Source organism: Stegostoma tigrinum, chromosome 11 (genome assembly GCF_030684315.1).
Source record: "Stegostoma tigrinum isolate sSteTig4 chromosome 11, sSteTig4.hap1, whole genome shotgun sequence".
Classification (NCBI taxonomy): domain Eukaryota; kingdom Metazoa; phylum Chordata; class Chondrichthyes; order Orectolobiformes; family Stegostomatidae; genus Stegostoma; species Stegostoma tigrinum.
Genome location: NC_081364.1, coordinates 86,191,569 through 86,215,624, shown reverse-complemented (window position 1 = coordinate 86,215,624; position 24,056 = coordinate 86,191,569). Strand labels below are relative to the sequence as shown.

General features: G+C 43.0%; 1 protein-coding gene across 1 annotated transcript; it reads right to left on the bottom strand.

Moving 5' to 3' along the window:
• Positions 1–6,821: 6,821 nt before the first annotated feature.
• On the bottom strand, positions 6,822–7,523 carry LOC132210204 (gastrula zinc finger protein XlCGF71.1-like). The gene has a single exon (XM_059649630.1). It carries the CDS (start codon positions 7,521–7,523, stop codon positions 6,822–6,824), a length of 702 nt encoding a protein of 233 aa, XP_059505613.1.
• Positions 7,524–24,056: the final 16,533 nt, after the last annotated feature.

Genomic DNA, 24,056 nt, shown 5'->3' with positions numbered 1-24,056 from the left:
ACAAAAGCCATCTCAGCCAGTCCGGGACAGAATTTCAGATGAAACAAACATTTCTGCGATTTTGCGTTTGCTGTGTGTAAATACTCCCATCTTCACCCTCCGCAAAAGTAGTTTATAACCTCCAGCCCGATTAGTCCAGGGGACACATTCACAACGTTCTGTCAGAGATATTAAGAACTGCTGGTGCTGGAGTCAGAGATAACACAGTATGGAGCTGGAGGAACACAGCAAGCCAGGCTGCATCAGGGGAGCAGGAAAGTTGACTCAAAGCACAACATTTTCTCCCAGGCCTTGAGTGATCGTACATGCACCCAGCCACCCTTTGCCCCACAAAAAGATTGTGGACAATAACCAGGGCCTGTCCCTAAGAGTGTGCAGCGATTTGTCCAGTTTTGTGAAATGAGGACAACACTATCTTTATGTGAACCCTAGCGCATCCACAAAGTGGTTAGGAAACTCGGCCCATCGACCGGACGGCCCATCGCCGGCTGCGCTCCGTCTCATTGTTCCCTTTTGTGGAGCCGAGAAAAAGTACAACTGCACCTCAGGATCGCTCCGACCGCGCATGCGCCATGCCATGTTTGATCCGCGGTATGTTTGTGCGTGCAAAGCGATACGGAACCCGTTTGTAGGGGTCATTACCAATGTCCGGAATTCTGGGTTCATGTAACCGCCATTGTAGATTTTTAACTTTGTAAGTTACTACGGGTCCAAGTAGGCTTTCTGTTTATCTCTTGCATGCACAACTGGCCTATACAATGTGTACAGTAAAGAATAAAATATCCCTGTGAGTTCCATGTTTACAATATCACAAAATCTGACACTGAACCACGCATTTAAAGCTAAAGCTGCCATACTTGTTCTGGGCCATTATTGGACAGAGAAAAGTGATGGTGGTTTAACCTGAGGGACAACACTCCTCAGGTGCAGAAAGTTTGAAAATGAAAATCATGAGCTGTAATATGATGGATATAATCTCAAACTACTGGCATCATGAGGAAAACTAGCAAATGGTTTAGTGGAAGAGTTTGGTTTGGAACTGCCTTCAGGGACGAAATTGTAGATTTCATATTCCAGTAACATATCATGTCACTGGCAGAAGTGCTGTTTTTGTCCCATTGAAGACCCCAAGACATTGAATACTGAATTATCTGTGCACTTAAAACGTCAGAACATACCAAACCAAGTGCCAGAAACTGGATTTACAAGTGAGATGTTTAATGATTGGCATTGATGTAATATAGAATAATCTCTGCAATGATGAAATTCAAAAGAATAGCCAGCAAGAGAAGTTGCAAGCATTGCATACACCTTCATTGGTGCTGTAGTAGTTCTGATTCAGTAGTCTGACTGCTGTTTCCTGGATTGATTTCCAATCAGGGAGTGAGGGTTTATTGTTCCTGTACAAACTCTTAACATGAACATGAGTTTCTGGCATTCAAACCAGCAAAGAGAGCATCTCAATCAGAATCAGTGAGAGTTTCACATCAGAAATGAATTAAATGAGAAGAAGCACTGAAATCCATTGATTTCATCTTCTCAGAAACAGCCCTACAAAATGTTTCTTGTTGAAACATACAGGTGCTTTTGGTGATGTCGTGACGAAGTCTTCAGTTTTGCCATTATTTAATTGGAGGAAATTTGTGCTCCACCAGGGCGGGATGTCAGACAAGTCAGGATGGTGAGTGACCCAGACGGAATTTGGCGGTGATGGTGTTCACATTACCTGCTGCCTGTTGGTCATTGAGGCTGAGTATTTGGAAGATTCTGGTAAGGTTATAGTCAAGTTGTATGTAATGAATATTCCCCTCCTTCAGTCCCTTCCTTCACAGAGAAGCCAATGTCTTGGGAGAGATTCTCTCTCACTCCATTGTTGTTTGTCTAACATCAATTTCACAGGATATTAGAAGGGGAAGATTTACAAACTAAACATTAGCCAAACCAATCATTACAACATGATGTGATGAATTTGTCTGTTTTATCACAAGTGAAACGTGATCCAATCTTGAACATGGGAGGAAACATCCCTGGAGAGAAACTGTACACATGTTGCGTGTTTGGACAAGGCTTCAGCCAATTCTCAGGCTTCACAAACCACAAATGCAGTCACACTGGGGAGAAACAGTGAAAATGTGGCGATTGTGGGAAGGAATTCATTTCCCCACCTGAGCTAGAAATCCATTGACACTGTCACACCGTAACAGGCCATTCACCTGCTCAGTGCTTGGGAGAAGACTCACTCAGTCATTTAACCTGCGGTTACACCAACTCATTCACACTAAGGAGAGATCATTTCAATGCCTGGACTGTGGAAGGTGCTGTAAAATTTCCAGGGCTGTTATGCCATCGATGTGTTCATACTGCAGAGAAACCTTTTAAATGCCCAGATTGTGGAAAATGCTTTAAACCTTCCAGGGAGATGTCATCCGATCAATTATCTCACATTAATCAGAGACCTTTTAAATGCCCAGACTGTTAAAAATACTGTTGAAAAAAAAAACAGAATTTGCACGTCTCAACAGCGAATGGATTTCGCCATTCATCACATTCAGGACTGAAAGCAAAGTTTTCACATTTTGGTTAAAACTCACGTCAATCAGCTTTATGTCAAAAAACAATGTGGCAGATCATTGTAAGGATGTGATCACGGAGCATTTGGTAGAGTCAGCACAGCTTCATCAAGCGGAAGTCATACCTGACTAATCTTAGAATTCTTTGAGGGAATACTGAGCAAGTTAGGTAAAGGAGAGCAAGTGGAAGCGATCTGTTTGGACATCCACATGACATTTGACAAGGTGCCACATGGGAAGCTGCTAAATAAAACAAGAGCCCATGATTTCAGGGCCAAGGTACTAGCAGAGCTTGAGGATTGGGTGACTGGCAGGGCTCTTTTTCAGGATGGCAGCCAGTGACTAGTCGCATTCAGAAGGGGTCAGTGTTGGGACCACAATTAATAACAATTTAGACAAAGGAATTGAGGGCATTGTTGCTAGGGTTGCAGATGACACTATGATAGGTGGAGGGACGGGTCATAATCAGGAAGCAGGATAATTACAGAGTGACTTGGACAGGCTAGGAGAATGGACAAAGAAGCAGCAGGTGGAATACAATGAGGAAAATGTGAGGGTATACAATTTGGTCAGAAGACTAGAGTCATAGATTACATTTGAAACAGAAAGGCTTTATAAATCTGAAGCACAAAGTGACTTCAGGGTTCTCTTAGAGTTAGTGTGCAGCTTCAGTTGGTGGATAGGAAGAAAATACAATGTACGCATTCATTTCAAGACAGCTGGAAAACAGGAGCAGAGATGTACTGTTGAGGATAAACAAGGCTGTGGTCAGACTGCATTTGGAATATTGTGCGCAGTTTGGCCCAGTATCTAAGTAAAGATGTGCTGGTGTTGGAGGGTGTCCAGAGGTGGTTTGCAAGAATAATCACAGGGGTGAAGGACTTGTCATATGAGGATTGGTTGAGGACTCTGTTCTTGATGGAGTTTAGAAGGGTGAGGTGGGGGTTTGGAATCTATTTGAAAGTTACAGAATACTGAGGGATCTGGATTGAGTGGACTTGGAGAAGATGCTTTCATTACAGGAGAGTCAAGGACACAGGGACAGCACCTCAGAGTGAAGGGATGACATTTCAGAACTGAAAGAAGGAAGAATTTCTTCAGACAGTGGTGAATCTTTAAAATTAATTGATGCAGAGAGCTGTGGAGACCGAATCATTGAACTTATTTCAGACAGCAGTAGATATTTTCTAGGTTAGTCAGGGGTTGAAGGGTTATGGGGAAAAAGCAGGAGAATGGTTTTGAGAAACATATTAGCAATGATTGAATGGCAGACCAAATTTAATGGACCGAATGGTTTAATTCAGTACCTATATTTTATGATCTTTTGGTAATAGTTCAAATAAAATTCAGTCTCTTTTGCCGTGCATTGCATCTCTCCTGCCGTAATAGTTTCCAGAGTGCCAGACAACCACAAGGTTGTGCTCTCAGTAGAAAGAAAGAGAGATGACTGGTGATGAGTTTAACCTGAGAGATCTCCTGTTCATGGGACCCAGCTCCTTGTCCTTCTACAGTGGCTCCACTAAACTTCTGACCATCCACTTCTGCCTGTGTGATAGATTTTTTTTAACAATTCTCTCTATAACTGTTGGTTCAGTCTCTCTCACTGATAATCCCACCATCATTGGCCTTCTTGAGAAAGACTGACTGTTCATCCTGCCAATTTTGCAAACTGTCAATCTCCAACGTCCCTTTCATAGATGATTAAGAGTTGGGGTACCAAGTTAGTGTGTCAAAGTTTGCAGATGATGCCAAGATGGGTGGTCGAGCCAAGTGTGCAGAAGACACTGAATGTTTACAGATGGATATAGATAGTTTCAGAGAGTGGGTTAGGTTCTGTCAGACAGAGTATAATGTTCAGGTTATCTATTTTGGTAGGAATAACAGCAAAATTGACTGCAATTGAAATTGTGAAACTGCTGCATTCTGCTGTGCAGAGGGACCTGGGTGTCCCTGTGCACGAACCAAAAACATTTAGTATGCAGATGCAGCGTGTAATTAAGAGAGTAAATGGAATGCTGACCTTCAATGGAAAAGGAATGGAATTTAAAGATAGGGAGGTTATGCTGCAGCTGCATATGTTGCTGGTGAGGCCACACCTAGAGTACTGTGTACAGTTTTGGTCTCCTGACTTGAAAGGATACGCTGTCACTGGAGAATGTACATAAGAGGTTTACCAGGTTCATTCCAGAATTGAGATGGCTGATGAGGAGAGATTGAGTAGACTGGGACTATTCTCACTGAAATTGAGAAAAATGATGGGGGAATGAATAAAATTATGAATGGGTTAAATATGATAGAAACAGAGATGTTGGGCGGTTGGAATTAGAACTAAGGGGGCATTGCCTCGATTTATGAATTAGTTGAGAAGGAACTACTTCTTCCATAGGATTGTGAATTTGTGGAATTCCCTGACCATTGAAGCATTTGAGGCTACTTCATTGAAGGATTTTAAGGCAAAGATTGTTGAACAGCAAAGGAAATGAAGGCTATGGTGAGCTAAGTGAAGCTGAATCCATGAAAAGACCAGCCATAATCTTATCGAATGGCAGAGCATGCTTGACAGAGCACATGGCCTACTCTTGCTCCTATTTATTATGTTCTTCTTGAAATTCCCTGAATTTGGTTGTCCCTCAAGGACCTATCCTGGATGTGCTGTTGCACCTTTTATTATCACAGACTTTAAGATTTATCCAATAACAGATATTATGCTAACTGGTCTACAGTTAGTTTTTTTTAACATAAAGGTACTATATTGGCAATTTTCTAATCCTCTGGTACTTTCCAAGCTTTAAAGATTCTTGGAAGATGGCTACTAGTGAATCCATGATTTTTGCAGCGAGTTCTTTTCATATCCTAGGTTGCAGCCGCCAGATCCAGGAGTCTAATTGGTCTTTAGCTCCATTAGCTTTCCTAAAAATTCATCTCCAACGATATTCATTGCATTTATTTCCTGTCTTTTTTGTTTGCCTTTTGGCTATTAAGCGAGTTTGAAATGCTATGAGTGGCTCCTACTGTGAAGACTGGTGTAAAGTATTTATTCAACTCTTCTGCCATTTCCTGCTTCCCCGTTATTATTTTCCTGATTCATTCTCTCAAGGGACTGCGCCGACTAGATTTAGACAGACCGACTTTTTTTTAATCTGTAGAAAAATTAAGGGTTATAGGGAATGGAAGCACAGTGGCATTGAGGGTTATCAGATCTGCCATGAGCTCATTAAATGATGGAGTGGATTCAATCGGCCGAATGGCCTCCTCCTGCTCCAACACCTTGTGGATGGCCGTGTTTTTCATACATGGTGGAAGCCCCTACAATTGGTAGAAAGTTTCTGCATCCGATACAGAATAGATGCTCTCTTTATGGATATTACCAGGCATGAGCAATCATTCTAAAGCACTCGATTCCCTTTATTGTGGAAAGTTTTATCGCTATTTGTACATCAAACATGAAGCAATGTGCCAATTTTCCACACAAGTGCAAATTGTTCCATCAAACAGTGAATGTGACGACAAGTGCAGCATTTCCTGAACGTTGCAGGAATGGAAATTTGTCGCAGGATTAAAACATTGTATTCTGGGAGAGGTGATGTGGATTGGGGAGGAAAGTATTCATCCTAGGAATTTGGAAAAGAAAGGAAGGTTCAACATCAGAAAGTAACTTGCAGGGATTGAGAGGTTGGAACTTGAATATGACGGGTTTATAGCAACATGGGCAGTACCAGCAAGGGAGCTATTAACAATTGGAGAAAATAAAGATCTTCAGTGGTCAGACACTTCATGGGAACAGGACCATTGGAGCAGGAAATGAGAGTCTTGGACATGGTGAGCTCTAACATGGCAAGACAGGAAATGGAGGTAGAGTGAAGACACGTATATGTCCAGGGCTCGGACATGGAAAAAAAAACTTTTGAGGCACTTTGTCCGAAAGAGCGAATGAGGGGGGAAACGAGACAGGAAGCTGATCAGATTGTCTCAATCTTAGTGACAAAGAAGCTCCATATATTCCCTGTACTTATTGCTGGAGGTGAGGATGGAAGAGGCAGGAGAGAGGGAGAGCTCTTCAAAAATAACAAACTTGTGTCCTTTATTTAAAAAGCTCACCACACTGTGTAATTGTTACATATCTGATTTACTTGACACTGAGAATACTAGCAACTTTAACTTGGTTGGATTTTAATAACATCAACCGAATAAGAGCCTGATATACATGGATCAGTTATGGATGTGATTAACAGGAAAATCCCAACACCGGAACTACTTGTGACAACGCTGGTGCCTCACCAGATGGGATGAATGAGCAAATTTCTTCTCACACATGGAGCAGGCATATGGTCTCTGCCCTGTGTGAACTCGCTGGTGTGACCGAAGGTGAGATGATTGAGTGAACTTCTTCTGACACATGGAGCAGGTGAATGGCTCCTCTCCAGTGTGAGTGCGTTGTTGTAGAGTGAGTTCAAATGAATGCTTGAGCCCAGTCTCACACTGAGAGCACTTGAATGGTCTCTCATCTGTGTGGACACTTTGATGGCGTGTCAGTTCCCTGGAGCTTTTATAGCACTTCCCACAGTCTGTACATTTAAAAGGTCTCTCGATAGTATGAACCTGCTTGTGTCTCAGCAGGTTGGACAAATTAGTAAAGACTTTGTCACAAACAGAGCAAGTAAACGACCTCTGTCCAGAGTGAACTCGGTGGTGTTGCAGCAAGTGTGCTGACCGAGTGAAGGCCTTCTCACAGACGGAGCACAGGAACAGCCTCTCCCCAGTGTGACAGCGCTGATGAATTTCCAGCTCGCAGGGGAAATTAAATGCCCTCCCACAGTCCCCACATTTACACAGCATCTCCCTGTCATGACTGCGCTTGTGTTTGGACAGGCCGGATGATTGGCTGAAGCCTCGACCACACACAGAACACGTGTACGGTTTCTCCCCACTCAGAGAGGTGTTTTCTTCTTCCATGGTCAAAATCCAATGATATTCTGGTTACAATAAATTGAGTAATTTGTCAATTCTTGATGAGATGTTTGGTACGAGTTTCTCGACTGCGAATCCACCCCTTGAATACGCTGTGAAATTGATTTAGACAGAAGAAAACAAGTGAGTGGGAACCCACAAGAAATAAAAACAGCATGTGAAATTAAGCTGAATGAAACTGGTGATTAGTGGGGCTGGCGTGAGGAAAATGTGACCCTGATCATAACTGGTTCACAGAAGTCCTTTAGGAGAACCGAAGTTACAATATCTCTGGGATCAGAGAGAAGTGCAAAAGAGAAGTGGGAGCTATAAGGAGTGTATCTACGAAATGTTGAAAGGCAGCCTGGTCAGGCAAACACTTCTGTGTTGAGGAAGGTGTCGATCTGTTCGACATCCACTTGGACACAGATGTAGACACTTGGAGGAAATAAAATAAAACACAAAACAAAATCCGCTTTGGCCCTGCTTTACCATTCAATAAGGTCATTGCTGATGCTCAATGTCAACACTATATTCCCAATTTTGAACCATATTCCTTGATATCTTGAAAATCTAAACATTTACTATATCCAAGAAAGTAATTAACTCAGAGGCCAAGCCTCCACAGTTTCAGATCAATTCTCATCGATCGACTCAGTATCTGGAGACTGTGAACCCTGTTTCTAGACTGCCCACCCAGGGGAAACAATCTCCCTGCATCTCATCTGCTTGGCCCTAATATAGTTTTATGTGTTCTTCTAAACTCTAATAAATTCTGGCAGAGTCAAACCAATCTCAGGCAGAGTCAAACCATTTCAATCATATTCTTCCCTTCTGTTTTGGCAAAGTTTATAACTCCACATTTATCCATGTTTTCCTGCACCTGACATGTTTGTTCATACACCCAGCACTTCTGCATCAACCTCAGCTTCCTTGCATGCTTTTCACTACTCACAATCCCATTTTTTTCCATACATATTCATTGATAGGATGTGGGTGTCACTGATGAGGCTGGCATTTATTGATGAGTTTACTATTGGTTTAGTCATACATGGTCATCAAAATTGTTTATGTTGCTTTTGGTTCCCTCATCCAAGCCTTGAAGAACAGAAACTTCCTCCAATTAAATATTGATTGAAGTATTTCTCCTCAAGTCGCTAACAATTCCACGAGATAGAACCAGTTTGTCAGCAACCAGAATGTTACACAGACTCCAGAAACGGGTTTCTGCCCTCATTTCTGCACCATCACCAAGGCCAACAATTTTGACTACAATAACATCACCCTGCCCACAGCTCAGACTGATCTTAACCATACAGTGTCCGAATTAGAAAACAGGTCATTTTTTAAACTGTTCTCAAATGTCTCCATGATCTTGTATGTCATAATCTCCCCAAAATCTGAATAAAGCTAACATATCTGGGCCTTCTAACTCTCCTCTTTGTTCATCTCTTCTTCCTCCCTGCAAGATGCTCATTAATGCCTACCTCCTTGAGAAAGCTTTCAGAGGTTTGCCCTAATATGTACTTTATAGTTCTGTGTCAAAAGCAAGAAGTACTTAGCAGGCTAGACAGTGTCAGAGGAGTGAGAAACAGTTAATCTTTCAGTCTAGGCAGGCTTACCGTTGGGGTTAAAAACAGTGCATAATCAGAAGTGGAAGATAAATTTGCTCAAGAAAAGAATTTCTAACAATGAAAAATGAAATTAGATCTTAAAACTGCTAAAGCACAATCCTAATTTACCTCTGGCCAGCAAAACCAGCAAAAACAAAACATTTCAAACCTTTTAAAATGTACCCATTATTAGAGTCGCAGGAAGTTCGACAAGACAGAGGCTTTCACAGAGTACAGAGGTGAATTCAGATTCACAGGAAAGCAGTCACACTCGCTCCAGATGGACGGAACTTAATAGTAAAGCTCGAAATTGTAGATGAAGTCTCATGAAAACAAACATCTCCAACGATCCACTGTGTCGTTAAAGATAAAACCCACAGGAACCCGCAGATACAAAGGTTTCAGAGTCTCCCTGCAGGAAGAGAATTCAAAAGTGGTGCCATGGAACAGGTGGGCGCGGTGACGTCACCACGTTGGAGTCAGCGACGCATCGCTGCACACCTGCGCAAGTGTGCCGTGGGGAATATTCCTCAATAGATCTGCGCCTGCGCGGGAGTGAGCAATGCACATGCGCAGAGAGGCTCACCCAAATCTCGAAGGTTGTTACACTCAATTGGCAGAAGCTCGTGTCCAGTTATTATTTTCATAACATTCAATGCTGTCCACCTTACACCTTCTAAGGATTGGTTGCTCAGTTGGCTGGACAGCTAATTTACAATATAGAATAACACCTCCAATGCAAGTTCAGTTTCTGCACCAGGCAATGTACCAGGAAGGTCCTGTCCCACTCTTTCACCAGAATATCTCAACAGTTAATCCAAGTTTTAGAGGTCCTCAGTGGTATAGGGTTAGTATCATGCGGCAGGACAGGAACAAAAATAAAGTTGCTAGAAAAGCTCAGCAGGCCTGGCAGCATCTGTGAAGATAAAAAACATTTCAACACCAGTGATCCTTCCTCAGAACAGGCAGGCCAGGGTTCAATTTCCCAATGCTTGTGGAAATCTAAACTTTGGGCAGCACGGTGGTTCCGGATTAGCACTGCTGCCTCACGACACCAGATCCTGCGTTCAACTTTACCCTTAAGTGATTGTCCGTCTGGAGTTTGTTCATTCTCCCCATGCCTGCATGGGTTTTCTCCTGGAGCTCTAGCATCCACTGTCCAAAGATGCGCAGGCTAGTTGAGTTGGCCATACGAAATTGTCCGTACTGTTCAGGGATGGCTGGAGTAGGCGTGCTTTCGGAGGAATGGGTCTGGGTGGGATCATCTGAGGGGCAGTGTGGAGTTTTTGAGCTGAAGGGCCTGTTTCCACACTGTAGGGATTCTATGTAATATCATATTTAGTCCTGAAAATATAAATTGCCCTTCAAATCTGTGTAGCTTTTTAAAGATTGATCTTCAAACCTGCACTGATCAGTCAGAAATAAGGGGACGGGAGGAGGCCAATCACTTCCTCCAGATCAAGGTCGTTCAATTAAATCATGGCTGTTTAGCCAGCTGAATGGATTTTTACTGCACCATCCACATATCCCCCAATATCTTTAAAGTGGAGTAATCTATTTCTAACTTGAAAGAAATACCACAGCCTCTGTGGTAGAGAATTCCAAGACTTGCCTCATTCTCACTGAGGAAATTCCTCCTTGTCTCAGTCTCAAATGGCCCAGCTGTGTTCCCTGATCTGGACTTGCTCATTTGGGGAATAATCATTCCCGCACCAACCCTGACAAGCCAGGTATAGTTCTGTTACTGCTCTCTGTGCAACTTCATGTGTCTTTCCATGTCTAGTATACAGCAACAATTACTCAGCCAAATCCCATATTAAACACTCAGGCTGGTGAAACTGAATTAAAACCAGAAAACCTGCTGATCAAAACATGAAGCGACGGTTGGGGGTAGTCTCTGAAAGTCTTGTTATAAACCATTCCAGCAGCGCTTTTTGGCCCTGCAATTAAATGGAAATTGCTACTTCTAGAAATAAAATGAATTTGCCAAAATCCGTCAGATGTGTTAATTGGATAGGTATAGACTCTATTTCCTCTAGTGGGAGAATTGAGTACAAACGGACATCATTTGGAGATAATGTGAAATCTTCATACAAGCAATTCATCATGCTAAGAATAGCAAAAATAGGGAATGAAAATAGAACTTGTTGGAAAACACTCAGAAGTTCTGGCAATATATGTGCTGAAAGAAATATGGTTAATATTTCAGGTCTGTGAATTTTCATCAGGGCTGGGAAATTGAAGAAAAGTAATAAGTTTTGAGTAGGTGTGGGTTAGACTAGTACAAAAAATGGCCTGTGACAAGCAAGAAGACAAGAAAGATTAAATGACAAAAAAAATTCTTCCCTCAAGTCCACAAGCAATGGAGTTGGGGCCAGAAAAGAAACAAGGAAACAAATGATGAGCCTGAAGCAGGGGTGCAGCTGACTGAGAAACAAACTGACACAAGCCAAATGAAAACTCCTAAGAATCTTGTTTGTTTCAATAAGGAGCAGGGCTTACGTAGTCCTGTGGCCAGTATTTAGAAGCAGCTAAATACTCAGATGCGGACAACTTTGTGATCTGTTCCCAGCCCAGCGTGTTGATTTCATCTCCGATGTAAAACCCACAGTGATTCAGATGGAGTTACACTGTTTATGCTGTTGTCACTGTGAAGAATTCCTGGGCATTTATCAGTTTTTACAAGAACAACAAATCCTTGATTTAGGACTGAACCTGGGAAAGGGCTGTGAGAGCACCAAATCCTAACCACTAGACGACCAGGGAACACAACATTAATTAGTCCCTCAAGGCCATGGGGAATGGAATTGGGGCTGTGAAAGGAACAAAGAAACAAAAGATGTGGCTGGAGCAGGTATGCAGCTGACGAAACATAGAACATAGAACATTACAGCACAGTACTGGCCCTTCAGCCCTCGATGTTGTGCTGACCTGTCATACCGATCTGAAGCCCATCTAACCTACACTATTCCATGTACGTCCATATGCTTGTCCAATGATGACTTAAATGTACCTAAAGTTGGCGAATCTACTACCGTTGCAGGCAAAGCGTTCCATTCCCTTACTACTCTCTGAGTAAAGAAACTACCTCTGACATCTGTCCTATATCTTTCACCCCTCAATTTAAATCTATGCCCCCTCGTGATCGCTGTCACCATCCTAGAAAAAAGGCTCTCCCTATCCACCCTATCTAACCCTCCGATTATTTTATATGTTTCAGTTAAGTCACCTCTCAACCTTCTCTCTAATGTAAACAGCCTCAAGTCCCTCAGCCTTTCCTCGTAAGACCTTCCCTCCATACCAGGCAACATCCTAGTAAATCTCCTTTGTAACCTTTCCAAAGCTTCCACATCCTTCATATAATGAGGTGACCAGAACTGTACGCAATACTCCAAGTGCGGCCGCACCAGAGTTTTGTACAGCTTCACCATAACCTCTTGGTTCCAGAACTCGATCCCTCTATTAATAAAAGCTAAAACACTGTATGCCTTCTTAACAGCCCTATCAACCTGGGTGGCAAAATTCAAGGATCTGTGTACATGGACACCGAGATCTCTCTGCTCATCTACACGACGAAGAACCTTACCGTTAGCCCTGTACTTTGCCTTCCAGTTACTCTTACCAAAGTGCATCACCTCATACTTGTCTGCATTAAACTCCATTTGCCACATCTCAGCCCAGCTCTGCAGCTTATCTATGTCTCTCTGCAACCTACAGCATCCTTCGTCACTATCCAAAGAAACAAACTGAAACAAAAAAAGAGAACAGAATAGGGGGCAGCACTCACACACTGATTGTTAGTCTTGATGGTGAATCCAGAAAACTGTAAAGTGCCGAATTGAAAGGTTTTCTGCTTTCTTGGAGCTGACATTTAGCATCATTGGAAGAGTGCATTGAGCTGATGACAGAAATATCAGTGTGACAGCAATATGGAACATTCAAACGTTGGATTATGGATACTGAGGATCAATTATACATTTTAAAACTGCCGTGTTAGATTTTTGTTAAAAGCTTCGAGCGATTTGGAATAAGCATCAGCCCTGTTTGCATTGAATGGGGGAGGCGTCAAAAGGGATTAAATTCACTCTCTTTGCTGATGGAGATTCCAGTGAAAGGAAAGATTAGGTAACACTGATAACTAGAAAGCTTCTCTTGGAGATTTTTGTATCTTTGTCTATGAATATTTCAATAAAACTGCATTTGATAGCCTGGCCACTGCTTGAGGTATTGGGACTGATAGGGGAAATAAGCAGTTGTCTTCAGATACCAGGAAGATGTCTTGGGTAATGAATTTCAATAGAACTGGATCAAGAGCAGGGATGTGTTGTCACAGTTATACAGGCATTGGTGAGGCTACACCTAGAATATTGAGTGCAGTTTTGGTCTCTTTTCTGAGGAAGGGTTCTCTTGCTCTCAATGGAGTGCAATGAAGGATTACTTGCCAACTCAAGGGATGGCAGAACTGACATATGAGCGATATTGACTAGGTTATTATTGTTTTCGCTGAAGCTCAGATGAATGAGGGGCGATTTCATGGAGACTTATAAATTTCTAACAGGACTAGACAGGATAATTGCAGGGAGGGTGTTCCTGATGGTAGGTTTGTTCAATCAGTCGTCACAGTCTGAGGATTCAGGATAGACAATTTAGGACGGAGAAGAGGAAACATTTCTTCACCCAAAATGTGGTGATCCTGCGGAATTCATTGCCACAGGAAGTAGTTGATGCTAAAACATTGAACGTATTCAAGAGGCAGCTAGATATAGCAGTTGGGGTCAATGGCATCAAAGGTGATGTGGAGAAAGCAGGATTAGGCTATTGATTTGAATGATCAGCCATGCTTGTGATGAACAGCGAAGCAAGCTCAAAGTGCCAAATGCCACCCTCACGCTCCTATCTTCAATGTTTCTATCTTCTGAATAGTTCCAATTTATTTTGACTGAAGTAAGGGAATGAAATTAATTATGCGCCTAACATTTAATTGAAGCTGGCATCCTGCAATTAATCAAATGTGTTAGTTAGTCTCCAATTTGAAACAGATGATTAAACAATGAGGTTGCTAATTTGGCATACAACAGTCAAAGAACATGATGTATTTCCAAGTCAGAATGGTGTATGGCTTGGAGGGGAAATTGTAGACACCGTTATTTCTCAAGCATCTGGTGCCCTTGACTTTCTGGGTGATCAAGTTATGGTTTTGGGATGTGCTGTCTCAGCACCCTTGGTCACTTGCTTTAAGGCATTAAGTTGATGGTGTTTGTACTGCTGCTCCTGGGTGCCAGGTGACAAAGTCCATACTGCCAACCTGCAAACATACATACTGGGAAAAGTAGGCCATTCAGCCTCTTGAGCCTGCTCTGCCATTCAATGAGATCATGTCTATTCCTGTATACTCCAAATAACCCTTGATTCCATTCACAAAAAATTCTGATCCCTGCATTTGACAATTCTAAGGTGACCTCCGATTACTTCTGCTTCACAGAGATGACTGTGATCAACATGGAATGATCATTGACATGGCGAAGATTATTTGTGGCCAGGAATTGAATCACACACTGTTGATCGCTGCATGGGTTCCACATACAGGGCACATGATTACAGATTTCTCTAAACTAGTCTCTCAGTGTGTGATTAGTGTAATTTGACCCCAGAAGGCTCTCACATTACTCACGGAACCTGTGCCCTCAGACACAAATAACCACTTACTCTGCCCACTCTAAGTTTAGTAGAAACTGTTTCCTCAATTGCAGTTTGAATCATATCTCAGCCCTTTAATCAAGATGATTCCCCCAAACCTTCATTCCTTTTTGTTCCTTTTGATATCTGTCGACGCTATCAGTTCTGAGCTTCCACTCATTCCCACCCAGTTCTTTCAGTATGCTCCATATTGAAGTGGTGAACAGTTCTCTAAGTGAATCAGAGATGTGCCAGGAGGTGATGGGAGGCTCGTGTATTTCCAATGTCAACCTCCGAAGACGGAAGATGCAGGAAATCACTGCACATGGAGCATGGACCCTGAAATGTTGGGGAACGCTGCCGAGATGGAGGATGCAGAAGCAGGCGAGGATGACTAATTACCTGGTCAGACTTTCATGCTGGAAATCATCAGCACCATGTTTCTCACTGCCACACGGGAGAATATCAAATTGCAAATAAATCAGGTGGGAATAGATAATAATGAGGTGTAAGTGCATGCAAACATGAGTCTCACTACTTATCACCAAGCTCTTTGTCTCTGTTAAAATCTTGGGTGGAAAATTTGACTTTTCAGTCTTTGACATTGAGAATTTCATTTTTGAGGTCTCACCATATTTTCCCAACAGACCCACCATTGTCCACGGCGTACAGGGACTGGGAAGATTCTCATCTGTGCACTAAAAACAAGACTGGTTTACGTGATGTTTGCTGTGGGACACATATGAGGTCTTGACACTGAAAGTGACAGAAAGATTGGGTTTTGTTTTTAAGTGATCACAGGACCTTTGCTGGATACCAAGAGGAAGAGAGACACTCCCTTGTCCACAGGAGTAACCGAAGTATGGGAACAGAAAGAATCCCGAGTTAGAAAAGAGAAGAGGCCTAAACATGCAGCAGTCATCAACAGGACATCATTTATTCTCATCGTATCTTCCAGAAATTGAGGATACACTGTTTCAAATTACATTCATACATTTTGATTCAATACAGTCAGTAAGTTCCAGTCCAGATTTGGGATTAACAACATCAACATAAATAAAACACAACTCAGCATGAACTCTGTTGTGATTAACAGCAGCAACAGCACAATCCATCCCCTGCAGTAGCTTGTGAACTCACTGACATGTCTGTAAGTGACATGACTGAGTAAGTTGCTTCCCACACATAAGGCAAATAAATACCCTGTCCCCGATGTGACTTCACTGGTGTCTCAGCAGTATCCTCTGCTTTTACATTCAGAGTATATTCAGAACATTCAAAATGGTTGTTATCCATGTGAACAGGCTGATACAAATTTAGGTCAGATTGGCGAGTGAATGCTTTCCTACACAGGGAGCATGGAAACGGCCTCTCCCCAGTGTGAATCTGACGATATTTAATGAGGATTCACGAGTGTCTAAATGATCTCCAGCAGTGAGAGCACGAAGCTGTTTCTGAGTGTGAACAAGCTGGTGTTTGACCCAGCTTATCTTTTAATGCTGTTCTCACAATCAGAGCAGTTAAACAGCCTCTCATCAATATGAGACCTAAACGCCACCTCTTTTTCTGCAACTTTGATGACTGTATCAGCACCGCCTTGTGCTCCCATGAGGAGCTCGAGCAGTTCATCCACTTCACCAACACCTTCCACCCCAACCTTAAGTACATCCGGACCATCTCTGACACCTTTCTCTCCTTCCTGGACCTTTCTGTTTTCATCTCTGGCAACCGCCTGGAAACTGATTTCCATTTCATGCCCACTGACTCCCACAGCAACCTGGAATATACCTCCTCCTACCCACCTTCCTACAAAAACGCCATCCCCAATTCCCAATTCCTTCGGCTCTGATGCTTCTGCTCCCAGGATGAGGCATTCCACTCTTGTATATCTCATATGTCCTTGTTTTTCAAGGACCTCAACTTCCCCCCTTCAGTGGTGGATAATGCTCTTGACCGTGTCTCCCTAATTTCCGACAACTCATCCCTCACATCCCATCGCAGCAATAACAATCAAAACAGAATCCCCCTCATCCTCATGTACCACCCCACCAACCTCCAATCCAACGCATCATTCTCCGACACTTCTACCATCTGCAATCTGACCCCACCGCCGAAGACAATTTTCCCTCCTCACCCTAATCTGCTTTCTGGAGGGACCACCCTCTCCGGGACCCGATTGCCTGCTCGACACTCCCTCCAGCCCCGCCACACCCAGCACTTTTCCCTGTAACAGCAGGAAGTGCTACACCTGTCCTTACACCTCCCCCCTCACCTCCATCCCAGGCCCAAAGAAGACGTTCCACCTCAATCAGATGTTCACCTGCACATCTGCTAATGTGGCCTCTTCTACATCAGAGAAAACAATATTGAAGCGTGTGGACTGCTTTGCAGAACGTCTATGCTCAGTTCACAATAAACAACTGCACGTCCAAGTCGTGAACCAATTCGACTCCCCCTCCCATTCCTCAGACGACATGGCTATCCTGGGCCTCCTGCAGTGCCACAATGGTGCCACCCGAAGGTTGTAGGAACAGCACCTCATATTCCGCTTCGGAATCCTGCAGCCCAATGGTATCAATGTGGATTTCACAAGCTTCAAAATCTCCCCTTCCCCCTACCGCATCCCAAAGCCAGCCCAGTTCTTCCCCTCCCCTTACCCCATCCCAAAACCAGCCCAGCTTTCTAACCTGTCCTTCCTCCCATCTATCCCCTCCTCCCACTTCAAGCCACACCTTCATTTCCTACCTACTAACCTCATCCCGCCCCCTTGACCTGTCTGTCCTCCCTGGACTGACCTATCCCTCCCTACTTCCCCACCTATATTCATCTTTAATGGCTTCATCCCAGCCTCTTTAACTTGTCTGTCTCCTCTCCACCTATCTTCTCCTCTATTCATCTTCTATCTGCCTCTCCCTCTCTCCCTATTTTTTTCAGATCCCCCTACCGCTCCCCCATTTCTGAAGAAGGGTCTAGCCTTCCTGCTCCTCTGATGCTGCTTGGCCTGCTGTTTTCATGCAGCTCTTTGCCTTGTTATCTTATTCAATGTGAACCAGCTAGTGCCCCAGCAGCTGGGACAGAAAATTAATCCCTTTCCCACTCACAGAGCAGGCTAATGGCTTCTGCCCAGTGTGAGGCCTTTGGATGGGAATGGAACATTGACTGTAATGTAAATCCCTTCCCAAACATGGGGCAGCGGAACAGCTTCTCCCCGGTGTGACTGAATTAGTGAATCTCCAATTGAGACGGGTAATGGAATCCCTTCCCATATTTCCCACTATTCCACTTTATCTCCATGGTGACTGTGCCCTTGTCTTTTTCCAGGTTGAGTAATCAATTCAAGCCTTGCCTACATACAGAACACATCTCAGTTCACTGACTGGAGCACTGTCATTCAGGCACAGTGACTGCATAAACCTCTTTTCATCATCAGTTTACTGTCTCCCACTCATGTTGCATCTGTCTCAGTGCTTTCTCAGTCATTTCTCTTTCCTCATTCAAAGACGGATGATACGCAGGTCCTGATAAATTGAGAAATCCTGTCAGATTTTGAAATGATGATTGGCTTGATTTGCCCATTTAGAAGTTTTCCCCGACAAGTCTCCTTCAGAAAGAAAAGCCTTCCTGCAGCCAGTACTAACTCCTGTTACACCCCTTCCTGACCAATAACTGTTTCACACGGTTATTGAAAATGAAAATTAACATTTTTGAACCCTTCCTGTATACTCACTGTAGGTGAAGTATAATTTCTAACCCAGGCCCTTCTCTCATGTCACCCTGGTGTATTCTGTGTGGTTACAACAGAGGCAGAGACAGGCTGCTCATACCCCTGCTCCCACTGCTCATGTGCTTTTGATCTCCATGTTGTATGTTTATCCAGTACTGTTTTATCTTTACCAGTGTAGCAGAAACACAAACCTGCAGATTCACTTCCAGTCAGGAACAGGTCATTGATTTACGCTAATCTCTGATTTGAAGCACATTTCCAGCATTCACCATTGTACTTCCCCTGACACTAAACCCTGTTGGAAACGAGATTCTGTTCCGTTTCTGGGAGCTGTGAGCCATGGAAGACAGTCGCTGGGACACATTTCTTACACACAGCAGGATTAACCCACACTGTGGCTTGGCTGTCAGTGAAGAGAGACGTGAAAGTGTAAAGTGCCATCTGACCCCCCTCAGTGTGACCCTGAAGGATGTGTCCCAGCTGAAGTTCTGTTGCTGCCATTCGATTGCCCCCCTCGCCCTCCCTCCCTCACCCTGAGATTGTCCTTTCTGAACTCCGGGTGCTGTTCAGCCCTCAGGACAAATGCAACAATCTACAGTGATGTGTTTGAAGCAAAGCTGATTTATTTTACATTTCCCTAGAATGTTAAACTTTAGCCCAATTTGAGATGTTATAAACATCGTCAGAAACAAACTCCAAATTTCAGAACAAAACTATCAGAAAATTACAGCACAGACTAAGAAAATCTTTAAAAATTTATTTGTGTGATGTGGGTGTCGCTGACTGGCCAGTATTATTTGGCCCATCATGTTTGTGTTGGTTGAAATTGAAACACACAGGTTTGCAGCTTTTTGGATTCACCATTGAGAAGAGCAATTTCAGGCTGTGAACTCTGCCCCTATTTGTTTGCATTTCTTGTTTCAATTTGTTTCCGTGTTTTCTACACACCCAGCTCCAGGCACATCTTTTGTTTTTTCTTCCACCCTAACTCCATTCTTTGTGGCCATGAAAGACTAATAACATTTCTGCAATTTAAACTCTCCTGCCTTCCCCCGTGACAGACCGCCTTTTTGCCCCTCTCTCACCCCCACCTTGCTCAACACCTTTTACATTTCTGATGGGTCCCAGCCCTCTGTGACCTCACTGTGCCCCCGGGTCAGTGGCGCGAGTTTTGAATTCTCTTCCTCCAGAGAAAATCTGAAATCTTTGTGGCAGCAGCTTTCCCTAGATTTTATTTTTAAAACAAAAACAGTGAAATTGTTTCAACATTGTGTTTTTTTTTAATCCTTCATTCACAAATTTGCGTCATTATAGCTGAGCTGTGATCCTTTCAGAGTCCAAAAATGTGCAGGTTAGGTGGACTAGCCATGCTAGATTGTCTCCGAGTGTGCAGGTTAGGTGGTTGGGTTAACCCTGGTAAATGCTGAGTTATGGGAGTACAGGGTCAGTGCAGTGATGGGCCGAATGTCCTCCTTCTGCGCTGTAGGGATTTTGTGACTCTAACCAGTTGTGATCATGGTCACATTTTCCTCATGACAGACCACATATCACCAGGTTCATTCAGCTCAGGCTGTCATGCTGCCTTCGTGTTTTTGTGGGGTGGTACTCGGACCTTTTATGGTTTACACAGTCTATTTGAGGATAAGAGTGAATTTTTAACTAGAGATCACTTGCAGACTAGGAAATATTTCTGCTGCTGGCATCGCTCACAAGGATCGGGAAAATAAAGGGTCATTCAGAAATCTTACAGAACGCAGGTTGTAATTACCAGGCCAGACTGAATAGCATAAAACTCTTTTCTGAAGAAAAGAGGAGGCCAACAGTTAACCTGATACAAATTGGAAGCTTTGTCCCTGTGAAATGAAATCATTGGATCTCAAACAAAAAATGGGAATCAGTTCTGAGGAAGAGCAACGTGACCTGAAACATTAAACATTAATTAATGTGCTGAAATATCCCTTTACCCAAATTCAGTAAAATTCACTCATTTGTCAATTCATCCAGGATTTTCCCATTTCAGCAAATTACAGAAATGTGAACCTTAGGTCAGTAGTTGGGAAATTATTGGAGAATGTTCTTTGGGACAGAATTTACTTATTATTGGAAAACATATTCTGTAATTGTTGGACTAAAAGAGAACAAAATGTGAACAGTTTTTGATATCACTTATGAATGACTTAACATTCATTTTACATATGTATAGAGCTAAAAAGTGTAATGTAATTATTTCAGTGAAATTAATGTGATCATACAGTGAAAAAAAATCATTAAAAACTAACTACAATTAATGAGCTGAATAATATGTGATTATTGTACCAGTTTTTGCATTGACAATTCATTCTTATTTGATGCCTGTAATATTTTATGCTATTAAGTGTAACTCAACAACAAAGTAATGAAAGGATGTCAGAAAAAAAAGCTTTAGTTTTAGCTTTATGGACCTAAGGGATACTTGTACACAGAGTTGGATGATTGCACTGGAAACTGTTAAATACACAATGTCAGTGTGGACATGAAAAATAATTTCCCTTGCAAGGTGTTCCTCGCTCAGAATAATTAGAAATTTATTGTGATTATGAATCTACCATTTCAAAGATAGTTACTGTGATTGACTAAATAAAGTTAGATTTTACTTAGAAAATTAGACGAAGCAATATACAGGTTGTAAATGTGTTTATTCAGCAGAATATTGAGATTGTCCCAGAAACTAATTATATATACACAACTCATAATAGCTTGAAAAACACATAGAAACAGTGATTATGAATTGAGAAAGACATGACAGTTGTATCAGGCAGTTCAAATGTCTCACTACATTGGCAACATGTTTATGTTGTTCAAACAGGCAGCATGTTTGTCAAAGCAGCAGATTTTCATTTTGGGATGTGCGTCTGTTTAACTAGAATCTGTTCTGTTCTCAGTGTAAGAAGCTCTTATTATTGTGTGCGAAGGACAGTCACTAACTGTCTAATTTACCCGATCAACTTTCCTTTGTCAGTCAATCAGGCAGCCAGTAAACTATACACCTGCTTTTCATAGTTCAAGCACAGAATCATTTCTGAGCGAATAAGTGGCAGATCACAAAGTTATTTCACTGAGAAAAATTTCCAGCACACATCATCATCAGCATTTTCTGGTAAGATTTTCTGTACAATTCTGATTTCTACCTGTAAAACTGATGATACCGGTGTTGCTTGTCAGATCGAGGATTCAGCGCCTTTGTTATGAGCTGTTTTTATACAGGAGGTTGTTTCATTATGAATCTGCCAAGTTCACATTCTCCTTTGACTGTAATTCTGTGAGATTACTAATTCACAGAATATTTTAATCTGCAGAAAGTAATGTTCAGTCACTGAATATTAAACAATTTTTGACCCGAACTGAGCAGTGGACTTCTTTTCAGCTAATTATTAAATTTTCATTTTATGGTTGTATTAAATGTTGCAGAAACAAACTCTGGGCAGTGTTTCCATTCACTTGTGTTGGATTCACTAACAGCTACATGGTCAGTCATTCTGGCTGATGGATCCGTTTCTTTGTCCTATTGGATGATGGCCATTTGCTCAGTTTTCACTGGCTCTCCTTGGCCTCAGTTCATCAGCTGCTGAAACCATCCATCTAGCATTTTTTCCTTTCACCATGACTATTCCAAAACAGTCCAACTTTGTCTTCCACGTTCTGCCTCATTTGTGACACTGTCTCTATCTCTTGTTCTCGCTCTGTCCTGCTGTATTCTTTGTGCATCCGCCCGTTGTCTGTCCCTGTGTGTTCCTGTGTATGCCTCTCCATAATCCCGAAATGCAATTGTGAATCTTTCTCGATCTCACTTGAAATGTGTGATGATCTCTCTCTATTCTTGTCTATCTGTGACTCCGTCTCTGTCACTGTGCCTATCTGTCTCTCTTTGTCTGTCTGTCCCTGTGACTATCTGCATCTCTCTCTTTCTCTGTCACAGAGTCACAGATAGACAAGGACAGAGAGAGAGAGATCATCACACATATAAAGTGAGATCGAGAAAGATTCACAACTGCATTTAGGGATTATGGAGACGCATACACAGGAACACACAGGGACAGAGAGCACGGGCGGGTGCACAGAGAATACAGAAGGACAGCGCGAGAACGAGAGGTAGAGGCAGTGTCACAGACGTAGGATGAAGACAATGACAGCCTGAGACAGGGAGAAATGGATAATAAGACTAGCACTGTGTGTAACACCTTTATAACCCCACCCCTCCACCATCTGTAGAGAGGGACAGAGCTGTGCATTATTTCCAATATTCCCATCAGTGATCACTCAGCACTGTTTTCATAGAATTCAGATATTCCAACAGTATGGAAACAGGCCCTTCGGCCCAAGAGCTCCACTCCGACCCTCAGAGCATCTCACCCAGACACATCTTCCTGCAACCCACCTAATCTACACATCCCTGAACACTATGGGCAACTTATCTTGTCCAATCCACCCAGCCAGCACATGGGAGGAAACTGGAGCACCCGGGGGAAACCCACACAGCCACAGGGAGAACATGCCAACAACCACACAGACAGTGTCTGTCTCTTTCTCTCTCTGTCTCTATGTCTTTATCTGTCTCTATCTTGATTGTTGTGTCCATCTGAGACTCTATCTATCTCTGTTTCTGTACCTGTGTTTATCTGTCACTCTTTGCCTATCTCCATGTGACGATATCTCTCCCCACACCACCGGCCCTGTGTCTGTGTCGGTCCTGATGTTAATCTGTGAATGTCTGTCTCTGTCTCTGTGCCTATCTGTGTCTCTGTTTCTCTTTGTCTACTTGTGATTCTGCATGTGTCTGTCTGTCTGACTATCTGCCTCTCTCTCTCTGTGTGTTTCTCCCATTTGCTATGTGTGTATCTCTATCTCGATCCCTGGGTCTGAGTCTTCCTCTCACCCTGTGACTATCTGTGTGTGTCTCTCCCTCCGTCACTACATAAACGGTCTCATTGATGTAACGTTTACAATTGTCATCATCCTCTCTCTCTCTCTCTCTTCCTTCAGAGCAGAGGGTTAGACATGTGTCCCACAGCAACAACAATGGAAGCCACACTACAAAACTCATTCCCAGCAACAATGTGACCCTGCCCTGCCCGCTCTACACACCCCAAGAATGACCAGGGCAACAGAAGCGCAGAGAAAGGACCCACCTCACAACTAAATGTGCCCCGCAAGAGGCACAACATGCTACCTGTGAGCAAGATGGATCACTCCTTTCCTGGCACTGTGACCCATCCAGGAACTACCTCCTAAATCACACTGTGGCATTCCCTCAAATAGATGGACTGCACTGGCTCAGCAAAGCAGAGTGCCATCACCTTCTCGAGGGCAGGTGGGAAAGGGAAATGACAGCTGGGTCATCGAGTGTCTCTTAGATCCCATGGAGCACCTTCAGACCCGTTCTGTGATTCACTCTCTCGCTCACCCTCTCTGTGTCTGTGTGTATCTTTGAACCTTCCTTTGACTTTGTGTATTTGTCTCTCCCTCTCTATGTCTCTCTCCCCGTCTTCC